We start from the raw sequence: 27,457 nt of genomic DNA, 5'->3' as shown, positions 1-27,457 counted from the left end.
GCCTCCTGCCACCTTTCCCAGATTTCTTACTCTTAGGGGTGCACCGATCTTGAGCTCAGAAGTGGCCCAGCTCTCATAGGCCCCTCTACCTTCTAACACTCTTAGCCCATGGGATGCCTTCAAGTATGTCTTTGAAGAGGTCGAAGCTGGTTCTTGTGAAGGCCAGGGTAGCAGTCCTACTTTTCTTCTTCCGCACAAGATCTGGAACTCCATCAACTCAAGATCACTGCATCTCAAACTGCCTCCAACCTTCACATCCCCAAGCAGCCCTTCCTTGTTAGTAAGAACAAGGTGAAATAGCACACCTCTCCTCATTGTCTCCTCCACCACCTGGGTCAGAAACCTGTCTTGAATGTGTTGCAGGAACCTCCTGGACCACGTGTGCCTGGCTGTGTTGCTTATCCAACAAATATCAGAATGATTGAAGTCCCCCATAAAACCAGGACTGCGCATTGCGGGACTACTTCCAGCTGTTTGTGGAAGGCCTCATCAGCTTCCTCCTCCTCATCAGGTCTGTAGAGTGCGCACACACAGCAGTGTCACCTATCTTGTGGTCTGCCCCTTCGCTCCTACCCACAGGCTCTCTGCTTGTTCAGCACTCACCACAGGTAGAGCTCCGGGCAGACCTCAGTGCAGCCTGTCAGTAGTGGAGAAGAGCTTGTAAACAGGAGGGGGACCAACTTTTTACAGTTTGATAGTGGTAGGACAAGGGAGAATGGCTTTAAAGTACACAAGGGGGAATTTAGTTCATCTGGAAGAAATTCTTTACTCACAAGGTAGTGAGGCCCTGGCACAATCTGCCCAGAGAAGCCGTGCATGCCTGGGCCCTGGGGGTGCTCAAGGCCAGGCTGGATGGGGCCTGGGCAGCCTGAGCTGGTGAAAGGTGACCCTGCCCGAGGCAGGGGGTTGGAACAGCATGGGATTTAAGGTGCATTCCAACCCAAGCCCTTCTATGATTCATTCTATGAGTGAGGAAGGTGCTCACCAAGCCCATCTCCATGGGCAGGGGTGGAGAGGGAAGCACACAAGCCTGCTCCCTGATGCCAGTGCAGTGGCTGGAACTGCTGAAAGCTGCCAGAGGAAGGACCCAGGGGCTTTGGCCCACTGATGAACCCCAAGGTTGCCCCTCTCAATGAGGCCTGAGTGTCCTCCAGGTACAGCGAACTCCATTGCAGTATTCTTCCACCTGATTCCTGTCCTGTACCAGCTGGAGAGAGCACAAAGAGCCACCAGAGGTTGTTTCAGGAAGGGATGGCCAATGTGCAAAAGAGGCCCCAGAGATCCCCAAGCACGACCAGATTTACAACAGAGACTTTACCCGTGGTTTCCTATTAATTTATCACCACTGAAGACCAGAAAGTGGTTCAGCACACCCACTGAAATCACACCTCTCCACATTCGTTTCAAGCATAGACTCTCCAATTTCTATGACGACAAACCTTATGACATCAAAGCCATTGAGATCATACTAGTGACTGATTGCTCCACTGGAGCTGCTCTCAGCTCCTGCTATGCTAGATGCCAACAATGAGTTTCTCTGCTGCTTTTCCTCTAGACAGTAACCTTCCCCTTTCACTGACAACCAACAGCACAGAAGCGTATCACGAAATAAACAGGTCACAGCCGAGTTTGCTAAAATAACCACATGAAGTGAAGGCCGTGACTTTCTGCACCTGCCTTCTTTGTGGAGAGATGCTAAAATGTACCACAATGTGAGCTCCTCTTTGATCACCGTGGTGCAGGCCAGAGAAAATTCTTGGCACCTTTGCCCTTGGTAGGCTCCAAACTGATCAGCTCCCCATCTGATCCGATGCTGAGGGGTTTGCTAGCCCTTCATGACTACCAGGAGCTTACCCACCACCTCCTGCTCAGACCACTGAAAAGCATTAAAGTGATCGCTAGCAATACGTCTACTCTAGTCCCTGATCTTTAGTGCAATCATGCTTCAAGTACCTCGGGAGGAAAAGGACACAGACGCATGCTGTCCCATTTACATGCTCTCAGGACAGGCTGCAGGCACCAGAAGCAGAGATGAAGTGAGCAGAGGAGAGCTGTAGCAAGTCACAGTGGCAAGGAATGCAGTGGGAAGCAAGAAGTCAAGAAGGTCAGCAGAATAAAAAAAAGTCATATAGGTATCAAAGTTTATTAAATACCAACTTGCAACAGAAAATCTGAAATACAGTGTATTAGTGCCACAAAATTGTTTTCACAATAAAAAGGAGTTGCAGCAACATTCACTGCTTCTCCTCACTGCTGTTACCTCAAGTTGCTGAATTAGTGGGTACAAATATTTTTTACAGTTTCCATTTGCCTCAGTATAACCATTCTAACATCTCTGTAACATTGACTTCTTTTGTTGTACAATATTCTAGCAAATTTGGTAGACAAGGAATGAGTGCTGCAGATCCTCAGTAACACATAACTTCCTGAACCCAGCAAAACTGCTAGTCTTATAGACACAAAGTCCCACGGCATTACCTTCCACCTGAGCTGCAGTTACTGCATTGCCAGCTGTTGGCAGCAACAAAAAGTCGTCCTGTCGCACAGCAGTGTTAAGTACCGACAGGACTCAAGGTCGAAATACTGCTTTTCCATCTTCCCAGCATTAACTGCTTCAGGTTTGTGAGAAAGTAATCTTTTTGTTCGCTGTAAGAAGGAAGGGACCTGTAAATAAGTAACCGTGATTTGTGATTTAGCATGTAACGCAGATGAACGTTCTGCTTAAGCAATCAAGAAAGCCACAAAAGATAGCCATTACTATAAGAAAGCATAGCTTGCGAAAACACAAAACTTGCGCATACCGGGAGCTAGCCTAAACACGTTCAAGGACTAGTGATTGTGCAATTAACCAATGAGATATGTTCGTATGAATAACATACCATAAAAGGAAAAACCACTAGAAAGGGTCAAGAAGGAGATATGGAGGAGGACTACTTACTGGCAGAAGAAGACCCCCTAGCAACAACTGGATCATGCGCAGAGTACACCGCAATGAGGAAGCGAAAACGACACGTATACAGAAGACGGACTGTATAAAAGGATCGGGTATTGGTTCAACTGTTGCGACAGTTGGTGGAACGCAGAGTCCCCTGTCGCCCAGCGCTGCATTGCCTCTTTGCTCTCTGATTAATAAAATTCAGTAGTTGACTCTTTGATTCTTAGTCCGTCGAATCTATCTATAACAATTGGTGCCGTGACTCGGATAGGAGTAGTGGCCGGGTTCTGAGGGTTGGGGAGGCGCCCCGCCAGAGCTGGCGGCCCCACTCTTGATTCCCTGCCTTACTCCTACCGACGATCCGAAATTTAAGAGCAAAAAGGCAAGAAAGGACCGAGTGTGGACCCTCTAGTAGTGCGGTTCTCATTGCCTGCGAAGGCTTGAGCCACGAACGAGGGGAAGCGAGTGGAACGCACAGACGGCTGAGTGAAGGCACTCCGGAAGATGGGACAGGGAAACAGCAAAGCCCCTGTAGCCATGAAACGTCCTCCAGTCCCGAAGGATTCTCCTCTAGCATTCATGTTAGAAATGTGGAGGTATTATCCTGGGACAGGAAATAAGAGTAAAGCCAAGATGATTTATTATTGTGTAGAAGACTAGGGAGGTCAGGGGCTTTACCTTTTGGGGACCCAGAAACACCGTGAGCCCTTGATAAAATTAAAGATAGGTCCCCAACAAGAAGAAATAGAATTTTTAGTGGACTCGGGGGCTGAGAAATCCACCATACAACAACTACCCTCTGGATGTAAATTGTCCAGAGAAACAGCCCTAGTAGTAGGAGCTAAGGGAGAACCCTTTAAGGTAGGGGTTGTTAAAAATGTAAAAATAGAAACAGAATCTAAGATAGGATTGGGAGATTTTCTAATTGTACCAGAAGCTGAATTCAATTTGTTGGGACGAGATCTAATTATAGAACTGGGGATAAGCTTGGAAGTAAAGAACAGGGAAATAAGGATTAATGTCGCGGAATTCCGGGTCCGGATTGATTGCTCTCGAGCGGGGAAGCATGACAAAAACTCAATACGAGTGATCAAGCTCTCATTTATTACCCGGACAGCCTTATTCTTATAGTGTTTAAGACAGGGCGTACAGAGAATGGCACACAATCATTGGCTGAGAGCCTCAGAGAAAAAACAACTTTAAGCAGTTCCCAACAATTAACAGCAGTGAGAAACCATCCTGAGGGAGGTAACTCTTGATATCATCCTAATCCTAAGAAATTCAAACAGGAATGCGTCGGCAGAGGGTGTGAAAGGCAGTGCTGGCAGGGCGTCCCCTGTTCAAAGTGCACTTTTCCTCTCCCACTCGCCACAGACCATCTCCTGCTTCTGCTTTTCTCTAGGTTCACACAGTGTACTTTCCCCTGAGTGCCGTATCAGCGTGGCCAGCGCATAACACAGAGCCCAAAGGAAAGCTAAACAGACTAGACTACCAAGGACAGCTTATTCTAAAAATACCTATAGTTACAATTATCAGCAACCCTGTGAAGCCTTCTTCACTGAAAGCAGGGTGAATAACATAATCACAGAAGTTTCCCATAGATGTCTTGGCAGCTTGGGTTGCTCACCTGCAGCAGTTCTTGTCCGCCTTGAGCTGTTTATCACTTGGCCCAGGGGCATCGTGACCTCCTATCAACATCTAGTACTTTTCCATGAATATGTAGTCTGTGCTACCATGCAAGCTATGCTCATACATATTGCCAGGACCTCTGTGCTCCTGAAGCCATTCCCCAACAGATTAAACTTTGCCCTTTAAGGGTGGAGGATGAAGAGAGGATTAACCCTGAAGTATGTTATACAATCGAAAGTGTGGGGCGTTTGGAAATACCTCCTTTTTCAGTTAAACTTAGAGACCCTGAAATTCCTATAAAAGTAAAACAGTACCCCATTTCATTGGAGGGAAGGAGAGGCCTAAAACCAGAAATAGAGAGACTTATAAAGCAGGGGTTACTGGAACCTTGTATGTCCCCATTCAACACTCCCATATTGCCGGTAAAAAAGCCTAATGGTACCTATCATTTGGTACACGATTTACGGGAAATAAATAAGAAGACAATATCTCGCTTTCCTGTAGTTGCTAATCCTTATGCCTTATTGAGTAAATTAGGCCCTGAAAACCTATGGTATAGTGTAATTGATTTGAAAGATGCGTTTTGGGCTTGCCCTCTAGATGAGTCTTGCCGAGATTATTTCGCCTTTGAATGGGAAGACCCGGACACAGGGAGAAAACAACAGCTGAGGTGGACAGTACTACCACAGGGCTTTACCGAATCCCAAATCTGTTCGGGCAGGCCCTAAAACAGATTTTGCAAGAATATCAACCAGCTCCAGAAATCACCCTTATCCAGGACTTCTGTGAACAACCAAAGAAAACCAATATAATCCCTTTGGTGAAGAAATCTCAACCTACCTGAAGAAGCCAAATGATTGGGGCATGGTTTGAACACCTACCCTTCGGTGTACAGTGTTTAATAGGGTTTGTGACAGCATTAATCTTGTCACTAATTGTGTATTTCTTATGGAAAGTCGTTAAGTGTGGGAAAGGAATTTGTGTTTATGTATAGAGGAGAATGAGAGTCATTTCCTAAGACTTGAAGGACGAATGTTTTGATAGAACATTAAGTGAGGTCAGTCTACCAAATTTGCCCTGAGTATAACTGGTACACGGCTGTAGGGATTGGCTGAGTAAATATCTAGAGGGGTTTGCATGTCAACCTTATAGGGAAAACTATAAAATGGGAAAGTAACGCAAGACATAATGATATAGAAGCAATCTGTAGATGACTAAATTGCAATTGTCACCTATTTGCTCGCTTCTGTTGTGAAATTTGTAAAGAGTTGTGGTAAGTTCACTGCCGGAGAAGGGAGGGCTCCTAGGCGTATGTGTCAACCCTGTTGGGAGGAGCAGCGCGAGCTGACTGCTCTGGTCCTGAACCGGAAGGCGGCAGCTCGAAAGCTAAAAGTGGGATCCCCGATTTAGTGATAGATATATTTCAAAGAAATAAATTCTGAATTTTACCATCATCACCCCGACGAGCCTCCGGGTCCATCCAACATAAGTACCGAGAGTGAACGAAGGAGCCCCGGTGTAATACCTCACCGCCAGAAGGTGGGAGAGAGGAGTGACACCCGCCCCTGAAATCCTTGCTGCCGTGAAGATGGGATACCCCGCAGCCAGCAGCAACCTGGTTGGCGGGCGAGGCAGAGGGATAAAAGGTGGGAACAGGGAACTCCCATGGAACGTAAACACTAAGGTGGCTCCAGGATCTTTGGAAACCCAAGGCCGGACAGGGAACAATATTGGGAATAAAAAATAAAAAAAAAATGGCGAAAGGTTAAATAAATCCAGCAGTGGACTTCACCTAGCTCTCACATTATGTATGATTAAAGGACTTATAGGACCCCCTACTGTAACAGCAGAGACAAATCATGAGAAAAGCCATGAACCTTTCAAATGGTCATTAATAAGATGGAAAGATCATCGGGTCCTTCATACAGTGATAACCTCAGGAAGTCCCTCGTTTAGATGCAACCCCTGCGACATTATTCCGGTAGAACCTTGCTTAAACAGGGTAGGATTTTATTTTTGCCCTGCATCCAACCCTGGGAAAGCCCTACTGTAATTATCCCGGACATTATTTTTGTGGATATTGGGGTTGTGAGACAGTAGCTCATGGATTTTCCCCCGGAGGGGAACGGGATAAATATATATAACTCTCGGGTGGTTCCCCCACGGTTGTGACCCTCCTTTAATAGAATCATGGAGTAGTGGAGTAGTAAGCATCGGTAATTGCCAGACAATACAAATCGATGTTATCAGGGATCGACTTAATGATCCAGTATGATTAACGGGAAAACTTTGGGGCGCCAGGTTATGGGAACCTGGGAAAGACCGGGGAGGATACTTCCTCATAAAAAAGGAGCCAGTCCCACATGACCCGGTACCTATAGGACCCAATCCAGTTGCCAACATTGAGAGTCAGACGAACCCAACGAAGCGTCCTAATAATGTAACCCCAGGAGTAAAAGGGACTCAGAGTAGAAACGAATCCACTAATTGGCCAGATGATCGGCCCACTCAGGAATATAACGCACTGTGGAAAGTAATGCAGGCCACATTTGGAGTCCTAAATGAGACTCACCCAAATCTAACTGAGGGATGCTGGTTATGCTATATAGTGAGACCGCCCTTTTATGAAGCCGTAGGATCCCCCGCTGAGCCAGGACGAATTAATGGAACAAACCCCAGGGAATGTTTGTGGAAAAAGGGGAAAGAAAACACACCTGGATTATCAATGGCTCAGGTAAAAGGCAAAGGAATGTGTGTAGGAAGTATACCCGAAGAGAAAAAACACCTCTGCCAAGTAAAAATGTCCATCTCAGACCCGAAAAAGCCAGCCAAATGGCTCATTCCTGCAGTCAACACAAAATGGATTTGTAATAACCTGGGGATTACTCCATGCCTGGTGATTGATAATTTTAACGAGACATACGAATATTACATACAAGTTTTAATTCTTCCCCGAATATCATATCATCCTAAAGATTATGTATATGAGCATCAGATTACCCCGGAATACCATCTAATAAAAAGAGAACTATTTACCGCACTGACAGTAGCGGTGCTATTAGGTGTTGGGGAGCAGGGATGGGAACTGGGGTAGCATCTCTAGTAAACCAACAACAGGGATTCAGGGACTTGAGACTCTCAGTAGACGAGGATCTAAGCCGAATTGAGAAGGCAATAGATGGATTAGTGAAATCAGTCAGGTCTTTATCAGAGGTAGTACTCCAAAATCGTAGAGGACTGGATCTTCTATTCTTACAACAAGGGGGACTGTGTGTAGCTCTAAGGGAAGAGTGTTGCACTTATGCAGATCATACTGGGATAGTAATTGACACCATGACAGAGTTACGAAAACAACTAGAACAGAGAAAAAGGGAAGAAGAAGAGCAACAAAGTTGGTATGAATCTTGGTTCACTCGTTCCCCATGGATGACAACCCTTTTGTCCACTATAGCAGGCCCTTTGATACTACTGATCTTAGTGTTAACCTTTGGGCCCTGTATTTTCAATAAACTAATCTCTATAGTGAAAGGGAAATTGGAGGCTGTCCATTTGATGCTCATGAGTGCCAAATATGAGTCCCTCCATGAAACAGGGACAGAGGATTATCTGGAGCTTAATGAAAGAGGGGTACTGAGATACCACGAACAAAAATAGTAATAAAAGAAAAAGGAGGGAATTGTGAGAAAGTAATCTTTTTGTTCGCTGTAAGAAGGAAGGGACCTGTAAATAAGTAACTGTGATTTGTGATTTAGCATGTAACGCAGATGAACGTTCTGCTTAAGCAATCAAGAAAGCCACAAAAGATAGCCATTACTATAAGAAAGCATAGCTTGCGAAAACACAAAACTTGCGCATACCGGGAGCTAGCCTAAACACGTTCAAGGACTAGTGATTGTGCAATTAACCAATGAGATATGTTCGTATGAATAACATACCATAAAAGGAAAAACCACCAGAAAGGGTCAAGAAGGAGATATGGAGGAGGACTACTTACTGGCAGAAGAAGACCCCCTAGCAACAACTGGATCATGCGCAGAGTACACCGCAATGAGGAAGCGAAAAGGACACGTATACGGAAGACAGACTGTATAAAAGGATCGGGTATTGGTTCAACTGTTGCGACAGTTGGTGGAACGCAGAGTCCCCTGTTGCCCAGTGCTGCATTGCCTCTTTGCTCTCTGATTAATAAAATTCAATAGTTGACTCTTTGATTCTTAGTCCATCGAATCTATCTATAACACCAGTGCTTATGCAACACTTGTACCGGATATCAGAACGGAATCACCTCATGCAGATAAAAATAGAAATAGCCATTACTTGATGGTACCCAGAGAAAGCTCCAGATGACCTAAGGAGAACATGCTGAGAGAATGAAGAGCCACTACAAGAAATACCAACATCTGAAAAAAAAATTCCAAATGACCTATTTATTTGTTTTTAACTACAACAAATTAAAAATGCTCCTTAAAAGTGGTATGTTTAATATCATCCATGAGGGAGAAAAAAGATGGAAAAACGGAAGACAGAAAGCTGACCTTTTGCAGCTGAGCACGCATCCAGCTTACAGAGCACCTGACATAACTACTTTCTCCTGGGAAGAGCACATAGATGGCACACTGATAAGCAATATCCTGCAACTCTTCTAATGCACGTGGAAGAAGGTAAATACACCTAGCTAAAAACATATCTTGCTTGTCACTTCTCCATTAAATGACTGCGCTGATGAAGGAGATGCTCTCAAAATAGCTACTCACACCGCATAGGTTTTGCAAACCGGATTTGTGTGGCTGCAGTTTCAGCAAAAAGTTTTTTGTTTTTGTTTTTCCTTTTTCTAAATTATTATATTTTAGCTCTTCTAAAGAGACTTGTTTGCCAGCTCTCCCTTTTTTCAGGAGCTGAGATGCAAGCAGGAGTTCCAAAACACAGGAAAAACTCGTGCTCTGAGGCCCCTATTAAATAACACCCACAGGGAGACCAAGAATGAGCCCTGCCGATGCTTCAGCAGCACCAAGCAGCAAAACCAGGACGGAAACGTCCACTCAGCTCCTGACGCGACTGAGTCTGCGCATGCGCATACTCTCCTGCTGTCTGCGGGCGCGCGCCCACTGGCACCGCGTAGCTCCGCCTCCCGCCTCTTTTCCGTGCTCGCGGCGTTGCCATGGGGATCAACGGTCGCCCGGACGCCCAACCGCTCATTTGGCTGCGGGTTGCTGTTCGTGCAGCAGGGTTTCGCGTTGTGCTCTGGGCTCCTCGTCCCGGTAGCCTCCTGAGACGACATGAAGAAGATATTCACATTCGGAAAGAAAAAGAAACGGGAGCCCCCGCCGTCCTGCAGCGCCGCTTCTCCGTGCCCCGCCGGTGCGTACGAGCTCCGGCCGAAGGAGCTGAGCAAGCTGCACCGAGCGGCCGCTGCAGGAGTGCTGGTCCAGGTGCGGCAGGCGCTGAAGAAGTACAGCATCGATGGATGCGACAAGGAGCAGCGGTGAGGGCGGCGGGACGGGATGGGACGGGCGCGGCTGTAGCAAGGAGCTTTTGGGTGATCTGCCTTGGAGGAACTGATCTTGTGGAGGAGGCTCATCAGCCTGCCCGTGATGGGATCTGTTAGGGCGGGAGGGAACGGCCTCAGATTGTGCCAGGGGAGGTTCAGGTTGGATGCTGAAGTCAACTTTTTGTTCAGAAGAGCGGTTGTGCACTGGCACGTGCTGACCAGGGGGGCGGTGAAGTCACCGTCCCTAAGAAATGTGTAGGAGTGATACTAAGGGACACGGTTTAATGCGCAGCGTTGGTGATAGGTGGACAGGTGGACTGGATATCTTGGAGGCCTTTTCCAACCTTTAATGATTGTGTTGAAAAGAAAAACACTCCCTATAAATTCTTGACGAGTTGCAGGATTTTTTACGTGACCTTGGAGGGAGAAAGATCCTGACTGCTTTCTAGCTCATCTGCTGCTCTGCTGGAGCAGGTGTCCCATGCAGGAGGAACTGTGCCTTCTGTTTGTGCTGCCTTGCCCTGTGTTTTTAGGGGGGAAAATGCATCTGTTCAGCCTTCAGAAAAGAAGCTTCAGGGGGGATCTGAGCCATGTCTATAAGTATCTAAGGAATGGGAGGCAAAGGGATGAGGCTGTACTCTTCTCTGCAGTGTGTGGTGATAGGAATAGGGGTAATGGCCACAAACTGAAGCATAGGAAGTTCTGCGCAAATGTGTGTGGGATATTCTTCGCAGTGCAGTGCCGGAGCAATGGCACAGGCTGCACAGAGAGGCGGTGGAGTCTCCTTCTCTGGAGACGTTCAAAACCCACCTGGACACCCACGTGTGCAACCTAGGCTAGGGAGCTGCTTTGGCAGGGGGTTGGACTCAAAGAGGTCTCTTCCAGCCCCTACAGTTCTGTGATTCGGTGAAACTCCTGCAGGTACTGTTCGGATGACTGCAGCTTTGGATACAAGCACACTGAGTAGTTGTCGTCAGACCCTTAGCAGTTTGAAAAAGCCCCTTTCTTTCTGTCTTTAACCTGAAGAAAAGAAGTTTAATTTTCTCATGCGTATTGGAAACACAGCTTTCCCTCTCAGAAGGGGACTTCCTCTGTGATATCCCATTTATATCATAGCTGTAAGCACCAGGAAGGTCAGGTATTATTTGTTTTAGTCAGGATACCAGTGTTCTGCCATCTGCTCTGCCAGACGTTGTCAGATGTAGAACACTTTTGCACTAAACTGGTTGCAGTAATAACCAAGCTAGTGCATGAATATTTTTCCTATAAAACCCATCTCCTGCATCTATTATATGAGTCTTGTGCGTGAATGATCCTGGGAGAACCTAGAATTTTACATGCCACCACAGCTCTCAGATTCCCAAGCTTTAGTCTCCCTTACTGTACCACAAGCACCTTTCTGTCAAAGGCAGCAGCCAGTGCCTTGACACAGGAATCTTTGTGAAAGTTCAGTTTTCCAGTGGAGGAAATGTTGTCTCATTCAGCAGATGCTATGGAAGGTTGTTCCTAGCCCTCCTCAGGCTTTGGGTGTACAACTTCTGTTACTCGTAATGGAACGAGCTTGGGATTTTTAATTTTATTGTGTTTAACATTTTGGGAGGTGATTGGGATGGAGAAATTAAATTTGCCCTATTTGTGTACCACAGACTGAAATGATTTATTTAGCTACCAGTTTCAATTTACGCATTTAATTTTCAGGACAGCACTGCATCTTGCTTGTGCAAATGGACATGTGGATGTCGTTACGTTTCTAGTAGAAAACAACTGTAAGCTCAATCTTCCTGACACAGATAACAGATCACCGCTGATGAAGGTAGGTAGAACATGTTATGCTCCGTATGCAAGTAGGAATTATTGATTGTGTCTTAAAAGATGGATGTCTTACCAGATTCTTTATGTAAGTCTGTTTAGAAACATGCAAGCTGTAATTGGCGTGGGCTAGCTCATCTTGGAAAATGATTTTATATTCCAGGATTGAGAAGTTGTAGTAGTCGTGACACGGTGAAATATGACTGCTGGAAATTTTGCCTTTTTTTTTGTGTGTTGTTTCCAGGCAGTACAGTGCCAGCAAGAAAAATGTGCGACAGTCCTGCTGGAGCACGGTGCTGATCCAAACCTGGCCGATGCTAGCGGCAACACTGCCCTTCACATGGCTGCTGTAGCTCCTAACACATCTCTAGCAAGGATGTTAATTGAGCACAGTGCCCATATTGATGCTAAGAATAAGGTACATTTTGAGATTCGGTAGGGAAGATCTTTCAAAAAGTTGCATCAGTATTTTTATTGAAGCTTCTTCGTTTGTTTCTTTTGATTTTTAACTTGAGTTATTTCTGTCCTCTCAGGAGGGATGTACTCCCCTTATTCTCGCTGTCTCTGAACATCATGAAGAGATGGTAGAGCTCCTCCTTAAAAAAGGAGCTGATGTTCACGCTCGAGATAAAGGTGAAAGGTGAGGAGGTGATCTAAACTCTGTGGGTCACCTAAATTGTCTTCAAGTTGGACTGATGAGAAGTATGGGATTGAGTGTTGAAGCAGAAAGGCACACAGAGAAGAAGTTCCCTGAGTGACTGGTGAAAGCAGGTCTGAAAGCTGGTGTCATGCATTACTGCATGTTTTCTGCATTGAGAACTGCAAGAAAAGTTGCAGTAGCCACTGTGGCAGGAAAGTGCTGTCGTGCCAGCAGCATTGCATTTATGCCCTAGAGGGTTTTTCAGATTGTCACATAGCTTGTACTCAAGCGTTGTCAATGTAGAAGCTCTTCTGTTCATAAAGTGATTTTATTTTTCTTTGAAGGTGAGCAAATGGGGATTAAAATAATTACAATGTCTGAGTAAAGTTATATATTTTGTCTTTTTGATGCTTCAGAACCCCTCTTATGACTGCTGCGGCTGGTGGGGAGCTTAAGTTGATAAAACTTCTTCTTTGCTATGGTGCTGATCTTTCCCATAAAGACACTAATGGATGGACAGCTGAGGATTATGCTATTATTCACGGACATTCTAGGTAAGCTTTAAATTTATTGCTAAGTTTTCAGTTATCGGTGTTGGATTTGGACCTATGTAATAACAGGACCAAGGTTTAATTGTGTGTTGAGACCCCTCTTGAAGATGTATTCAGTGACATCTTCTGACATGTACTGTTCATGTGTCTGGTGTTGATTTGAAAGTTGAAGAGGGCTTCTGCTCAAAATTCTCTAGAAGATTTCATGTGTTTGTTGCTAAGCTCATATCTGCCTAGTATTCACTCTTTATTAAAGTGTCTGTAGCCCGCAGTTATTGAGATGGAACTTGAAAAACTGAAATGTTTTGAGAAGAGTTTACAAACAGAACCATTGCTATAACTGTCTCCACTTCCCCTGCCCAGTAACCATCTACCTTCTGTTTCAGAAAAGATCTATCTGTTATTTCTTTTGTTAAATTACTGAGCAGTTTTACTTACTCTTATGCGTGAGCGTTTAACCCATGGCATTCGTTCCTAAGAGTGTGGTTGTATTTGTAAAAACTGGACTGCAAAAATGTGCCAAGCAGAAGTAAATAACTTCATAGATATGGGTGTGCATGTATAGAATGGTCATGTCTGGAATACTTTAGCATGTTACAGTCAGGCAATAAGTAGACTGTGTTACCCTGACTGAATATATCAATCATTTTGGCTATGGATGTGTCTAGAGTGGATAGTAGGAGGCTCTTACTATTCCATTAAGTGTTGTGTGCAGGTATGGGATTATTTTTCTCAAATGCATTTCCTCTCTTTCTATAGTCTTAGTAAACAACTGGCAGATGGGGAGAACACAGGGGAAGCTTCTGCACGTGATAGCCAAGACATCGCAGTACCTATGACTCCTGACAAGTCTAGTGCTACTGGCTTTACCTTGGGTGCACCTGCTATGGACCGAGGTAGGATTTTTAACTGTGGTAGAGCTAATGAGAAAATCATGATGGTTTCTTCCTTAGGTTGGTTTGTATCTTTTTAGTTTACTGCGCTTAGTATTGATTTTGGTGGAAGCATCAGTTCGACTGTTGCAAGAAGTTTTATGAATGTGCTTGCTTGCGGCTACTTTGAAATGCATCTCAACAGATTGTGAGGACAGTTGTGATTTGTGTTCATTACATCTATCCACTCATACAGTTGTCACCTTCAGCACCCATCAAGTTGCTCCTTTATTTGAGTTTTCCTTTTGGCAAGGAGGAGAAGGGAAGACGGGGAACAAACTAGGTTAGAGTGACCTTGTTTATTCAGGTGTGCAGTTTTACTTAGAGATGCTCTTTCAGATCCTTGCTCACAGATTGCAACAGCTGTAGTTTTGTCCTGAATTGTTTTATCTTTTGTAGCAGTGAAGCAGCAGATGACTTGCAAGAAGATGCATGTTTTGTTGAGTTCCACAGGATTTCTGTCACTTTGTTTTAATTGTGATAGTTTCACCCATACTAAGCTCCTTGTAGAAAGTCACATAACTTCTCACCTTCAATTGCAGTTGTTTTTGTGCTGTGGAGATATTAACAAAAATTGTCTTGGACAGGTAACTTCATCAGCAACAATGGTACAGTGTTTGTGTATACTGCATCTTTTTGGACATGGTTTGGTTTATGATAAAAGTGATGCTTTTCTTCAGCTCCAATCGGTTTTATTTAAGGAAGTCCACAGGACTTTGTGATCCAGAAAAACTATAGCCTTGCCTCGTTGCTTTGTAATTAAAGGAAGGGAACTCCTTTAAAATCCAGGCAGCGTTTATATGCTCATATTGCCCCAAAGGAATCTTAGAAAACCACCAATGTTTACCTTGCCATTTACATTTCAGGCCCCCCTAACATAGGAGATTTTATTTATTCCTTATTTTTAAGGGTTTTGTGTCAGAATTATGTCAAACACAATTCATTATCTATTACACTTGCTCATCATTTATTATTATTATTGTAAGGCGTTGGGAAGTATAAACAAAGAATACACGGCATATTTTTTCTTCCCAGACTCTTCACAGATATAATAGATTTTAGACCCAAGTGATGTTGTCTTTGACTTAGGAGCAGTTGCTTTGAAATCGACATTGGTTGGAAAAGTTTCTCGTAGGTTGGTTTTGCAGATTTGTTTGCTCGCTTTTCGGTGGGGCTTGATACAGTTGGTTTAATCATCAGAATCCTGTTTTCACCCCAAACCCACTCAGTTGCTACCTTCTGTGCATGTAGATAGTTTCTCTTTTTCTCCACAGTAAGGGCTGACAGGCCTGGATCACTTTACAATATGAAGGATTCTTATTCTGAGAAGAAGGTAGACTAAATATTAGGATGGAATTGTTTACTGTGAGGGTGGTGAGACGCTGGTCCAGGTTGCCCAGTGAGGCTGTGGATGCCTTGAACCTTGAATGCCCCAGAGGCATTCAAGGCCAGGCTGGATGGAGCAGCCTGGTCTAGAGGGAGGTGCCTGTGCCTAAAGCAGGGGGGTTGGAACTCAGTTTAAATCTTAACAGTCTTTTCCAACAGACTCTTAGAGGTGACCCAGCAGGTGAACTGGAGGGCACAGAGGGAAACTTCAGTAGCATAGTAGGAACAATATTGGAATTAATTTTGCAGTCTCTGGCTTGCATCCACACTTTGCATCATGCGATTCCTTTTAATATGCCACAGTAACAGTCCTAAAAGTGTTCCTTAGAGGAGAAGCTGGGATTCCAAGGCAGAGACCAGAGAAATGCCCACTTTGGAATTATTTTCTTTTCTTTTGCTTTTCTCTGTTATTTTTCTGCCATTTAAAACATTGACCTTATTCTTTCTGCTACATTTGTACTTTCTTGTTAGAAGACTGTGAAGAATTTTGAACAGGTCAGCATCTTTAAGAAGTTTGCTCATGATTATTTGAATATCAGAACATGAACCTTTTTATTAATCACAGGCAAATTGATTTCCAGAACTAACGTATTGAATGACTGACCTCTTGGATTTTAAGTAGGAGTTTATTTTTAAGAAAAATAATAATGGTGCAGTTCTTATTTTGAGTTATGTCTTCAGTGACTGTTTTTAGCCACTGTAGCACGTACTAGTGTGCCGTTCCTTCACTGTTTCCCCAAGTTGTTAGAGAATTAGTCTCGGCATTGTAAAGCTCTTAGAAAAGTACATCAGCACTCCTGTGTGATTTATATCTCCTGAGGTCAGATAAAACTTTTCCTATATTCCCCCGTTGAGGAAACAGAGGAAAACAGAAAGGATGAGAAACCATCTTGAGATCTTTTCAACCCAAGCCCATTCTGTGATCCTTTTTATCTGTTTCATAAATGTATGTTTCTGATAATAGCTGTTTTTCCACATTATTGCATGTATTGTGATAAAATCAATATAAACAGGACGACCTTCTGCTCCAGAGAAAAGTGACAGCTTTGTTGTGAAAGAATTTGATGAAGGGATACGGTTCCATTACTTCTCTTTTGAAACACGGATGTATATATGCACACAAATGCACATCATAGTCACAGTGCTTTCTCCCAGTGCTGTAGCTTTGTCTGTGTGCTTTTTGTGTTTTCCAGTCTTCTAAGATTTTAAATTTATTCTGATGTCATTGTTTCGTCTGTGCTTTCCATGCCTTTCCCTTAGTGGATATAGGAATGCAACCATCTCCTAAGCAGACATCAAGAAAAGGAGAATCAAGGAAAGGTATTATGCACAGCAGTATTTTAAATATGAAACATGTCTTGTGATGCACAAACACATCATAGGTTTATTATCTTGCAGATCCATATCTTGGTGGTTTAAGATCTATAAGTTAGAGTGAATTTGGGGCAGATTTATTTGTTTGCATGTTTTGCATGAGTTCATTATTACTGAATTCAGCGTTTGCTTTTGTCGCTTGTGATAGCGTTTTGTTTTTTGGGTTGTATGTTTGTTTGCTTGGTAGTCTGTTCTTCTGTTGCTCAGAAATGGGGAGGGGATTCAAATAAAGTGGAAACAGGCAATCCCTAGGGACTAGATCTCATTTCTGTGTCAATGCATCATGGCTGTGACTTTGGTCTAGCTGAAAGCTATCTCGTGAAATTCTTGTCCTGCCTTGAAAAGGATAGTGCGACCTGGTTTTGATCATTGGTTCTATGTATTATATGTTGAAAGCAAAAGTTCAGATAAGTTAATGAGCTGTTTTGATTAATTCTAGCGATACTTAATGAAGTTGTAACTGAAGTCACCTGTCCGGTGTTTAACTGTTCTACACAGCAGCAATTTTCTGTTGTGTGTGTAAAGTTAGCAGATAGAGTCTTAGTACTGAGTTAGTTAGTTATATGTACTGCAGTATTCTGTTAGCGTTTAAGAATGTTCTGTGTTTGTCTGTAGAGGAAAACATCAAAAATCAGACTGTACGCATTTAACCCATTTAACGTTAGAACATTAACATTGGAAGTTTCAGCCTCTTGGTGAATCTCTCTACATGAGATTTCACTGAATGTGTATACTGTATTGCATCTTCAGAAAGCTGTGTTCAGATCAGGGAATATTCTCAGCTAATCTCTGTGTTTAGGAAATACAGAATTTGTACTCTCATTTGCCCTTCATTTTGTTAACGATCGTTAACAATTAGTTCAAGAACTTTGGGAATGCTGACTTCTATGTGGAGGTCAGATACGTTTGCTTTTCCTTGTTTGCTGGGAATCAAAGTCCTTCTATTTTGTCTTGGTTGTTAAGAGGACAAAAGTTGTTTTCCTACCGTGCAGTTTTCATCAGTACATCAATGACCCGAAGGATATATCTACTTAAAGGCACTTTCATAAAGTTTGCAAATGATCTGACATTAGGGAGATCGTTGGATATGCTTCAGCACAGAGCTGGCATGCAGAGGGACTTTGGCCTTCCTACAATCCCTTCCTACAAAACATGGTGGGACTGTGTGACAGGGTGGCAGAAAGGACAGAGACCTGGCAGAGGGCGAGCTGAGCATGAGCCAGCAGGGTGCTGTGGCAGCTAAGAGCTGCAGCCTGGGCTGTTTTAAGAGCAGGAAAGCCAGGAGACGAGAAACGTGATTGTCTGCCCCTATTTGGCACTCACTAGACTGTGCCTTGATCCTTGGTTGTAGTTCTGAGTTCCTGCTACAAGAGAGGTTGATGGTTCAGCAGTGAGCTAATTGTCTAGGGAGCCATCATTTTTGTGAAGGAGTATTTGCCCCGTGAGAGGGGGCTGAGAAAATGGGCTTACTCAGCCTGAAGAAGAGGGAGCTTTGAAAGGTCCTAACAGTGGCTTCTAATGCGGATCAAAAGACACAGCCAGGTGCTTCCCTGTGATACCTGGCAGGAGGTGGAAGTGCAAGAGCCACGTGGAAATGGAAGCAAGAAAGTTTCTAACTGGAAATGAAAAGTGTTGCCATGATAAGGATGGCAAAAGAGAGAGGTTGGACCGTTTCTCTTCTTGGAGGTGCTCAAGACTACACTGAATAAAGCCCTAACCAACTTTTCCTGACCTGAAAGCTGAGCTGGCTCTAAGTAGTTGGCTGATAGACTTCTGGAGATCCCTTCTGACGCGACTTACCGTATGATCTTAGGTGTGAATTACTACCTCCACTGGACTGATGAAAACTTGCAGTGTAGTATAGCATGCCCGGGTAATGCTCCTTTTGTCTCTTGTATATCCTTCGATGATTCACTGTGGAGAACTGCTGGTGATTCTTCTATCTAAGGACAGCCTTTAGCTCTCAAGTATGCTTTTTGATTTTCTTTACGTTTTTCAGAATAATCCATAGCTTGGAAGAGCAGCAAATAAAATGCAAATATCTCTCATTTTTTATCTGTTTTTATCATTTTATTTTTACATTATAGTTTGAAAAAGCACTGTTTTGTAGATGCTTTCCTTCGTGGTGTTTTTATTGAATTGGCCACTCCAGCTTCCATACTATTATGAACCGTTTTTCCATGTTCAGTGTTGGTACTGATTAATTTTTACTATGCAAAATCTAATTTCTACTTTTCCATTTATATTTGAACAGCAATAGATGACATTTCCGAAGGAGGTTCAATAAGGTGAGTCTTCTAAAAATACCAAACACTTACTTGAGAAATGATTTGAGAGAACCAGTATTTATTTTGCTTTGTTTTCTAAGAAGTTCTGAAAAAGAGGATGATAGTGACAGTTGGCATACTTCTGACGAAGAAGAACTGGATTTTACCCCCAAGGTACAGTGCCTTTGTAGGAAAATGGCTATGTCAATTAAGTTATTTCAAGGCAATTCTCTATTAGATTGCAGTAAACTGCTTTTCCAGACAATTCAATTTTTTCTCCTTAAAAGGAGTCTCTGGTCTGTCAACCTTTTTTCAGCTCTGTGTTTTTCCAAAAAGAGATGTACCTTTGGCAGAACATGCAGTAGATTTATGGTCTGGGGCAAAAACGCAGTAGATACCAAGATAAAAAAAACAGATTTTTGTAGATGTTCATTGAGTCAGATTTGCAGACTTTAGGGGTTGGTAAGTTAATAACCTATTTTGTTCTCTTTCAAACTTTGCTATGGTTTCCCCTAGTTTACATGGTAGAATGCTAACTGATAATCAAAAAGAATATTTATTTATCAAAATCTAGTCAAACTGTTCATCACCTGGTTCTCTTTTCTTTCTCACTAGGTTCCTTGAGTGCTTAATGCTTGAGCTGCTCAAATAAGGATTTTTTTCTTTTTTCCTTTCTCTGTGGGATGACATTCCGTGCTTGTACATAATCTCACGCTGCATTATTTTCTTTGGTTTTGAATACTTTGATTTTACTCTTTTTATAAGCTACATCTGCTCACTCCTACTGTTCTTATTAATGTTCTTAAGGATTGACGTTTTTTTCAGTGATGTCTGGAGTATGTAGTCAGTTGCACTGGGATTCCACAGTGATTAGGATTTGGTAGTTCAACACACTCTGCAATGCTGGAGATGGAAGCATGTGTACTTTAAACATCATTCCATTTGCTTACGTTGATTTAAATTGAAGTGATGCATATTTCAAGCGTTGTTTTGAAATTTGCAGATCTGTCACTGAGTGGAGTTATATTTAACCTATTTATGCTTCAAGCTTAAGAAACACTTAAGTTACGTGAGTTGTGTTCACATACAAGTAAGCAACCAGACTGCAATCCCAAGTGTAGATGTATTTTACTTATGTGTAAAAAAAAAAAAAAAAAAAACATTTTTCTTGGGATTGTTATGCACCTAAAGATCGTTTTGAAGTACAATAGTCATTGACTTGTATACATGAAGAATGTTTGTGTAATTAAAATTGAAGGATCTAGAAAGCATATAAGTACTTTCAAAAGGAGTCAGCCTTTTATTTACTTTTCGAGATTTGATGTAGGTAAAAGATTTGTTTAAAAACAAACAAGCTAATAAAAATAGATCAAATAATTATTTTAAAATGTATTTTCATTTGCAGAAGCCACAGAAGCCAAACTTGGCAGTGTTAATGAATGTTTCCCAAAAGTTCCGGAATAGCAGTAAGTTATTTGGAAAAGACTTCATGATACAATGACATACAAATGAAAGCTTGCTAAGTAATTTCATTTTGTGTGGTTGTTTTTTGTTGGTTTTTTTTTCCACTTGGCTATAGTAAATGAAGAAGGTAGTATTATGAGAACAGAACAAATAGTCATTTCAGGGTAAAATAAGTCAGATAATGAAAATGAAGATACTGAGTCCCCTCCTAAAATTTTGTCTGTGATAAGTATTTCCCCCACCCTGCCCTTACCTGGCTTCTTGTCCATACTGTCCCAGAGGAGTCCTCTCCTGTGTTTTAAATGGGTAAAATGCCTGTTGCTATTTGTATAACTCATTTGATTCATACTCCTTTTCCCTGTCATGGATGATGAAGATGCTGAAGAAGAGCAGTGTAAACAAGTAGATAATAAATTCCATGAAGCGCTGAAACAAGGAAGTGAAAACTTGTGCCTTAATAGATGTGAAGAAAATCCAAGGGCAGCATTTACCTCGAGCACAAAAGTAAGCGTACTGTGATGATTCAAGTGCAAGGGTTTATTAAGGGCAATACAGATAAGCAACAGTAGACAGTGTTCCTGTTAATACTTTGCCATGTATGCATACTTCAGTCATCCTATTTTGATACTAAAAATATCTTACTCATAGCCAAAGACATTTCTTATACATAAGAATAGTATCAGACATCATTTTCAATATTTTTAATATGTGATTACAAGGACAAAGATGGAGAAGTTCATTTTTTCTGGAAACTGTGGTCCTGAGTAATATAAGTGAAGCTGGAATTAGGCTGCCACAAGGAAGTGCTTCAGGGCTTTGCCTAACCAGGGATGAAGTTTACAGCATGAGGCATTGCTGTTTAATCATACAGATTAATGTAATTGAAGGCCTTTAGAAACTTAGTTGAGCTTTGCTTCATTTTAGTCTTACTCATGAAAAGTGTTTTCCAAGTTGTTGATGAATGGTGAAGAACATATTTGTTTCTGTCCTTTCCAACTGTTTTGGTCAATCTCTTTCAGGAAGAAAAGTCAAAACAGGAGAAGGAAGACACTGGTGAAGAGCTGCTTACTGCAGTTCTTATGGGTGTGGAAAACTCTGTTTGTAGTAATACCCGTCAAGTCCAAGATGCTGCTCATGTGAGAAGTGAGTTAATTAAATACTGATCCCGATTATTCCTCTATAAGTATAGTTGCTCCATTAAGGAATTAAAATGGTCATTATCCTCAAAGATGATAAATGCTGCTGTTACCAGTGAACCCTAGCCAGCAGGGGTAGAGGTGATTTGAAGAGGTGCTTCATCTTGTTCAGTTTTAAGATGTAGAAGGTCCCTCCAGTGCTACTCCTCTGTGTGCTTGAGCAGCTGAGAGTATGGGTACTTTGGTACTCCCCTCAGGGTCTCAGAGCAGGGAAAGATACCGTTTCCATAGTCTATCTCCAGAGCAGAGCTTGCGGCGGCAGTGTATGTTTTCAGAGCATGTGTAGCTATCTATTGGTCAGATGCTGCACAGAGGGTCTGGCAGAAGCACTCGAGGTACGTGCTCTTCTGTCTTTGCGCATTTTCCCCTAAGCAAGCATTTGGCAAATGATAAGTAGTCAGCACCCGGGCTGGAATTAACAATTATAGTTTCCCAGAGTGGAGACCATCACTACTCTCTGCCTCTTTCCTGCAAGTGTTCCATGCATTTCTGTGTGAATGAATCCTGAGTTTATTTAACATAAAGATGTAGCTTAAAACAGAGAAATGAAGGTGGTCTGTTCTGGCCAGGAGTTTGGTAGTGACACTCAACATTATGCTCTGCTGGCAGAGAAGAGACTAGACTGGTAATTGCTAAACTGAAAAATGCTTGCAGTTGTGTGGGCTAAGTACTGGAACGGTGAGCTCCTACTCCATTTTTAAATGGCACTCCTTAAGTATCTACCTGCTTGGAATCTTAGTCAGGGGAGGACTTGCTTGATAGCATTTAACAAGGAGCTGTGTGTGGTGGCAGCTTCCTCTTAGTGTGACAGTTTTTTGCATCGTGCTTGTATGGTATGTCCGGTACAACGGGAAGTGATCATAGATGCCAAATGCTGGAGGTAGACTAGAGGGAAGATGACTCGAGCTCTGTGTATGCTGAGACTGCAGCATGCTGGAGTGTTTTCCTGAACGTTATCCAAATGTGTGGAATATGGCCATATCAGCTGTTATCCTCAGGCATCTTTTGTTGTAAAAGAGATAAGAGGAGTAGAGGAACACTGTGATGTGACTGGGTGTGAAGATACCCATGAATATAACTCATTTCTTGGTTGGTTTGTCCTCTGCTGTAGAACCGTTACTCTTCTTTCAGATCCTGGGTTTGACTGATGGGTGATAAAAGTGGGGTGCAGTGAACTCTCAATGTCTCTCTTTGTCCATCCTTTGTAGGTGCCCTGCCAGCAGTAGGAGCAGAAAAAGAGCAAGAGTCTGAGTCTCCCTGGGATTCTGAGGTACTTCCTGTGAAATGTGTATCTCCCCAGTGTAGGGGAGAGTCAGATGAGAGCTACTTGAGAGCTTCCCTTTGAATTGAGCCCTGCCCCTGATGAGGCTTGTTTACCTCGTGTTGCTGCTGCTCTATGTCTGTAACTGGGGGTCTTTGAAGTTCTTACACGGTAGATTGTGTGTTCAGTTAGTGGTGGGACAAAGTTAGGTCAAACTGCTTACGTGGGCCTCCTAGCTACTGGCTTTGGAGTTGGTTTTCTAGCATGATGTTGATACAGCATGGTTTACTGCACATAAAAACTTGTTAGCTGCTCAGGGGAGCTTGTGTGAGGATTGTTTTTCTCACTGTCCAGCTCTATTCTGTCGATGCAGTTGGAGTTAAATGGTTGTCTCCCGAGTGAGCAGCATAGACATTTAGATTTTTCTGTATAGAACTTCTATCTTTTGTAGATACACTTAATCCATTTTTCAAAAGTGTTCGACAAATACCGAGTGTGTTGGCTGTTTTTATCCGTTCTGTCTGAGATAAGTAACAAGACAAAAGTGAGCAGGGTCTGTAGCTAGCCCTCGTCTTGGTTGTATGTTCTGTCAACGTGACAGAGTAGTTCAGATGGGACGTGAGGATATTTTTTTCCCCTTTTATTAGAGATACAAAAACCTTTGATACAAAGGTTAAATTAAAGATTGAAGATTAAATTACATTACAGAAAAAACAAGTTTGTACCAATTCTCATGCATGTGTTTTACATTGTACAGTTGGATTCCGAAAGCCTGAGAAAAGTATCACCTGGTGTGTTGCTCCCAGCTGCAGATGAACATGGAGCGTGCTTGCTGAATAATTCAGGGGAGCACAACAATGGTAACTTTCTCATAGATTGGATTTGGCTGTTTATAGACAAGTGAACTTTTTCTGGTGTTTTCCATAGGAGCCCTGTTGTGTTCTGGGTGTGTGCTTTAGCAGTGAAGAAATGCTGGGCTCTTGTTAATTAACACCAGTTAACACTGCTCTTGCTGGTCTGGAAGTTCTTGCGTGTGTTGTGTGAGTTTGGACATGTATGTATTTTTTTTTGCTTTAATTTGCTGCTCAACGTGGTAAGAGTGGTGTCTGGTTGAGTTAAACTTGCGGATAAATTCAGGTTTTGTTGCTGAGGGTTTCTGCCTGCAGCTTGTGGCATTTACCTTATGACCATCCTGATTGAGCATGAGAGAGCAGGAAAGTTTTGTTATCGGAATAAAACTTGTCTCTTTTTAAAAATGATTTGGCAGTCCAGCTTATAATATGGGTACAACGACATAACTGAAAAGGCTAATCCAATTTTAGCGTAGTAGGCTGGAACCAGATCTTTGGAAGGTTCTGGGAGCTCTAAATCAGCTTTTCAATTGTCTTGAAAGTCTGCTTCATACGATTCAGCTAAGTTAAGTTCGAAATCAGTATGGAAAGGGGAAGAGGTGATTATGGTGATCTTTCTATGGTACATCTGTGTTACTGGTCCACCAAGTGTACTAAAATCAAATCTTGATGGTTTTTTATTGGGATTTTTTTTTAATGTGAAAATTATTCTTTGGAACCATTCTTACTTGTTTCATGAGAGGACTTATAAGCTCTAAGATGAATGCAGCAGAGGATTCACAAAATACTTGGCCAGTATATTGTGTGAATTCAGAAATAAAATTGGACAGAAAACTTGAAAAATATTTGGAGTAATGCACATTGTTGTGCGTTACAACCAAATAACATTTGTTTCATGGAAGCTAAAGCAGTGATCTGTTTGGAACCAGCTTGGTTTTACCTCACTGAGTGACGTGTGTGTGAGATTTCTGTGTCTATACCCTTGCTCTCCCTGAGCTGTTAATGAGAATGCATTCTCAATATAAAGCACTGGTCTAGAAACAGTCGTAGTGCTGCTGGACTCTTTTATGATTGTTCATTAAAAAGCCAAAGCTGTCTGCTCTAATTAATCCTTTTAGAAAGCAGAATTCAGCTTCCAAAAAGAAGAAAATATTTTTATCTTGTTCTGTTAGAAAGGCATGACTGAATGCTTCATGTGAGTTGTTCTCATTCTGTGATTTAATTTTTGTATACATAAGGTACATGATGGGAATTACTCTGCACTTCTTGTATATTACTAGGTGATAAGATAATTGAATACTAGTTATTGCACTTTTGATGAAGTGATGCTTGCAACCAACAATTACAGAACCTACTGTACAGAGTGAAAGATGTCTTCAATTAAATAAAACAACGCTTTCATTTTTCTCCTCCAGGCTTTTCAGAGAAACACAGTAATTTGCAGGTAAATGATTTTCATTTCAGACTACTTGTTATGCCCGTTAAAGAATCTGTTGTTACTTTGAATTGGGTTTTTTTGTTCACTGAATTGTCTTTCATAGTTGAAGGCTTCCGCAGCAGTTTTAGAGATGAATGAAGCATCTTCAAAAAAAGAGAGGCGCAAATCAGGTAATGGCAACTTTGATATTTGGAGTTGAGCTTTGGAATCTTTCTGGATAAGCATATTTAAGCATTTGACTTACTTGTTTTGCAGATCTACTGGAGGAATTAATTTTAGAAGATGTAGACGACATTGAAGGTATTTGTAACCGTTTTTTCTGTCGTGTTCTTTGTGGGCAGACACATAGTACTTGTAAATTCTTACCATTAAATTAATGTTTGCTAGCAAGTTGTTATTTCAGCTGAAGATTTAATGAAATATGCCTCTCTCTGTGTGCTTTTTATCCTCTAGTCCACCATTCAATGCTTGTAAAAAACCTTCTTCAGTACAAGCTTCCTCTGGCATACCTGCTGTCATCACCCCTTGTCAAGCCGTCCTCAGATTTACTTTCCTACCCATTTTCAAACATGCTAGTCCCCAGAGGAGTAATAGGGAGTGTGTCCTATGTGTGATTCCAGGGTAGGGATCTGCCAGCTAAGCTGTCAGGAGCTACAGCTGCACTTAGGAAGGGTGATTATTTACCTGGCTTTTCTCTACCTCTTTGGCAGTTGTTTTAAAAAATGTTTTACATATGTTCTTCTGAAGCCTTCCTCTCATGTTTTGCTGAAACTGACCACTAAGTTTAGAGCTAGGAGAAGGAAGTGGAACAGAGAGTTTAACTGGGAGGAAGTGAGTGAAAGCATGTTGACAGGAATTGGTTGGGAAATGAGGATAGAAGTGAAGCAGATAGATCATGCTGTATATATGGGAGGGAGGATTAAACCTCAGTGGGTGGTTTCCTTATTCTGATGTGCATGAATTTAAGTATTTGTTAGTGAGATTAGAAGATCCTATTTAGGTCTTAAAGTTTCTACAGTCAGCCCCTGAAAATACTGATCAGGTGAAAACTGATATAAGCAAGCATATGAAATAGATGATTAGAAAGAGTTCAGAAAACTATTGCTGCTTCTAAGTATGGAATGCAAATGGTTCCGAGCTGTTTGGCATCCTTGTCTCAGGTAAAAAGGTACTGTTTCTTTTGTCAGCAAAGATTTTAAACTTCCCTCCAGAAAAAAGTGTGTGTGTGTGTGTGTGTATTTGCATTGCACAAAGAAAAAGAGATTCTCTTTTGCAGTGATAGTGTTTCTGTAAGATGCATAAAGGGTTGTTAGAATCATAGAATTAGGGAATCGGACTGGAAAGGGCCTATAAAGATCACCTAGTTCTAACTTCCCTGTTGTGGGTAACCTGTTCTGGTGCCTCACCACCCTTATGAAGAATGTATTCCTCGTATCTTATCTAAACTGTCTTTTAGTTTCAAACTGTTATCCTTGGCTCTATCACTATAGGCCATAGTAAGAAGTCTCACTTCATCTTCATTATAAGCCCACATTAAGTATTATGTTCTCCAATTCTGTCAGCTTTTCTTCATAGGAAAAGTGTTCCGGTCCTCTAATCATTTCTGTGTCCCACGTCTGGAACTACTCTAACAGGTTTTTGTGCTGCGAGGCCCAGAGCTGAACTCAGTACTTCTGTTAGGGTTTAAGTAGAGTACAGTAGGAGGAGGGGGACAATCACCTCCCTTGTGATCATAAATGCCAAAAGTGATCATAGATGCCAAATGCTGGAGGTAGGCTAGAGGGAAGATGACTCGAGCTCTGTGTATGCTGAGACTGCGGCATGCTGGAGTGTTTTCCTGAACGTTATCCAAATGTGAGGAATATGGCCATATCAGCTGTCATCCTCAGGCATCTTTTGTTGGAAAAGAGATAAGAGGAGTAGAGGAACACTGTGATGTGACTGCGTGTGAAGATACCCATGAATATAACTCATTTCTTGGTTGGTATGTCCTCTGCTGTAGAACCGTTACTCTTCTTTCAGATCCTGGGTTTGACTGATGGGTGATAAAAGTGGGGTGCAGTGAATTCTCAATGTCTCTCTTTGTCCATCCTTTGTAGGTGCCCTGCCAGCAGTAGGAGCAGAAAAAGAGCAAGAGTCTGAGTCTCCCTGGGATTCTGAGGTACTTCTTGTGAAATGTGTATCTCCCCAGTGTAGGGGAGAGTCAGATGAGAGCTACTTGAGAGCTTCCCTTTGA

The 27,457-nt window shown here is 42.4% G+C and overlaps 1 protein-coding gene across 1 annotated transcript in view; it reads left to right on the top strand.

Moving 5' to 3' along the window:
* The first annotated feature begins 9,840 nt into the window (after positions 1–9,840).
* The window catches only part of LOC136051467 (ankyrin repeat domain-containing protein 26-like), a 39,881-nt gene continuing 22,264 nt past the window's right edge, over positions 9,841–27,457 (top strand). The window contains 18 exon segments of the mRNA XM_065740907.1: positions 9,841–10,046; positions 11,751–11,865; positions 12,106–12,279; positions 12,395–12,501; positions 12,918–13,055; positions 13,812–13,948; positions 16,631–16,690; positions 18,999–19,032; positions 19,113–19,185; positions 20,417–20,477; positions 20,831–20,979; positions 21,495–21,618; positions 22,880–22,950; positions 23,690–23,792; positions 25,199–25,227; positions 25,325–25,391; positions 25,477–25,521; positions 27,321–27,382. Coding sequence (XP_065596979.1) covers positions 9,841–10,046; positions 11,751–11,865; positions 12,106–12,279; positions 12,395–12,501; positions 12,918–13,055; positions 13,812–13,948; positions 16,631–16,690; positions 18,999–19,032; positions 19,113–19,185; positions 20,417–20,477; positions 20,831–20,979; positions 21,495–21,618; positions 22,880–22,950; positions 23,690–23,792; positions 25,199–25,227; positions 25,325–25,391; positions 25,477–25,521; positions 27,321–27,382 — 1,755 coding nt within the window.

The sequence above is a fragment of the Cyrtonyx montezumae genome, unplaced genomic scaffold (genome assembly GCF_038088225.1).
Source record: "Cyrtonyx montezumae isolate F1298 unplaced genomic scaffold, pur_monq_1.0 scaffold_3, whole genome shotgun sequence".
Lineage (NCBI taxonomy): Eukaryota > Metazoa > Chordata > Aves > Galliformes > Odontophoridae > Cyrtonyx > Cyrtonyx montezumae.
The sequence above is the reverse complement of the archived record's forward strand: the minus strand, read 5'-3'. Positions and strand labels throughout refer to the sequence as shown.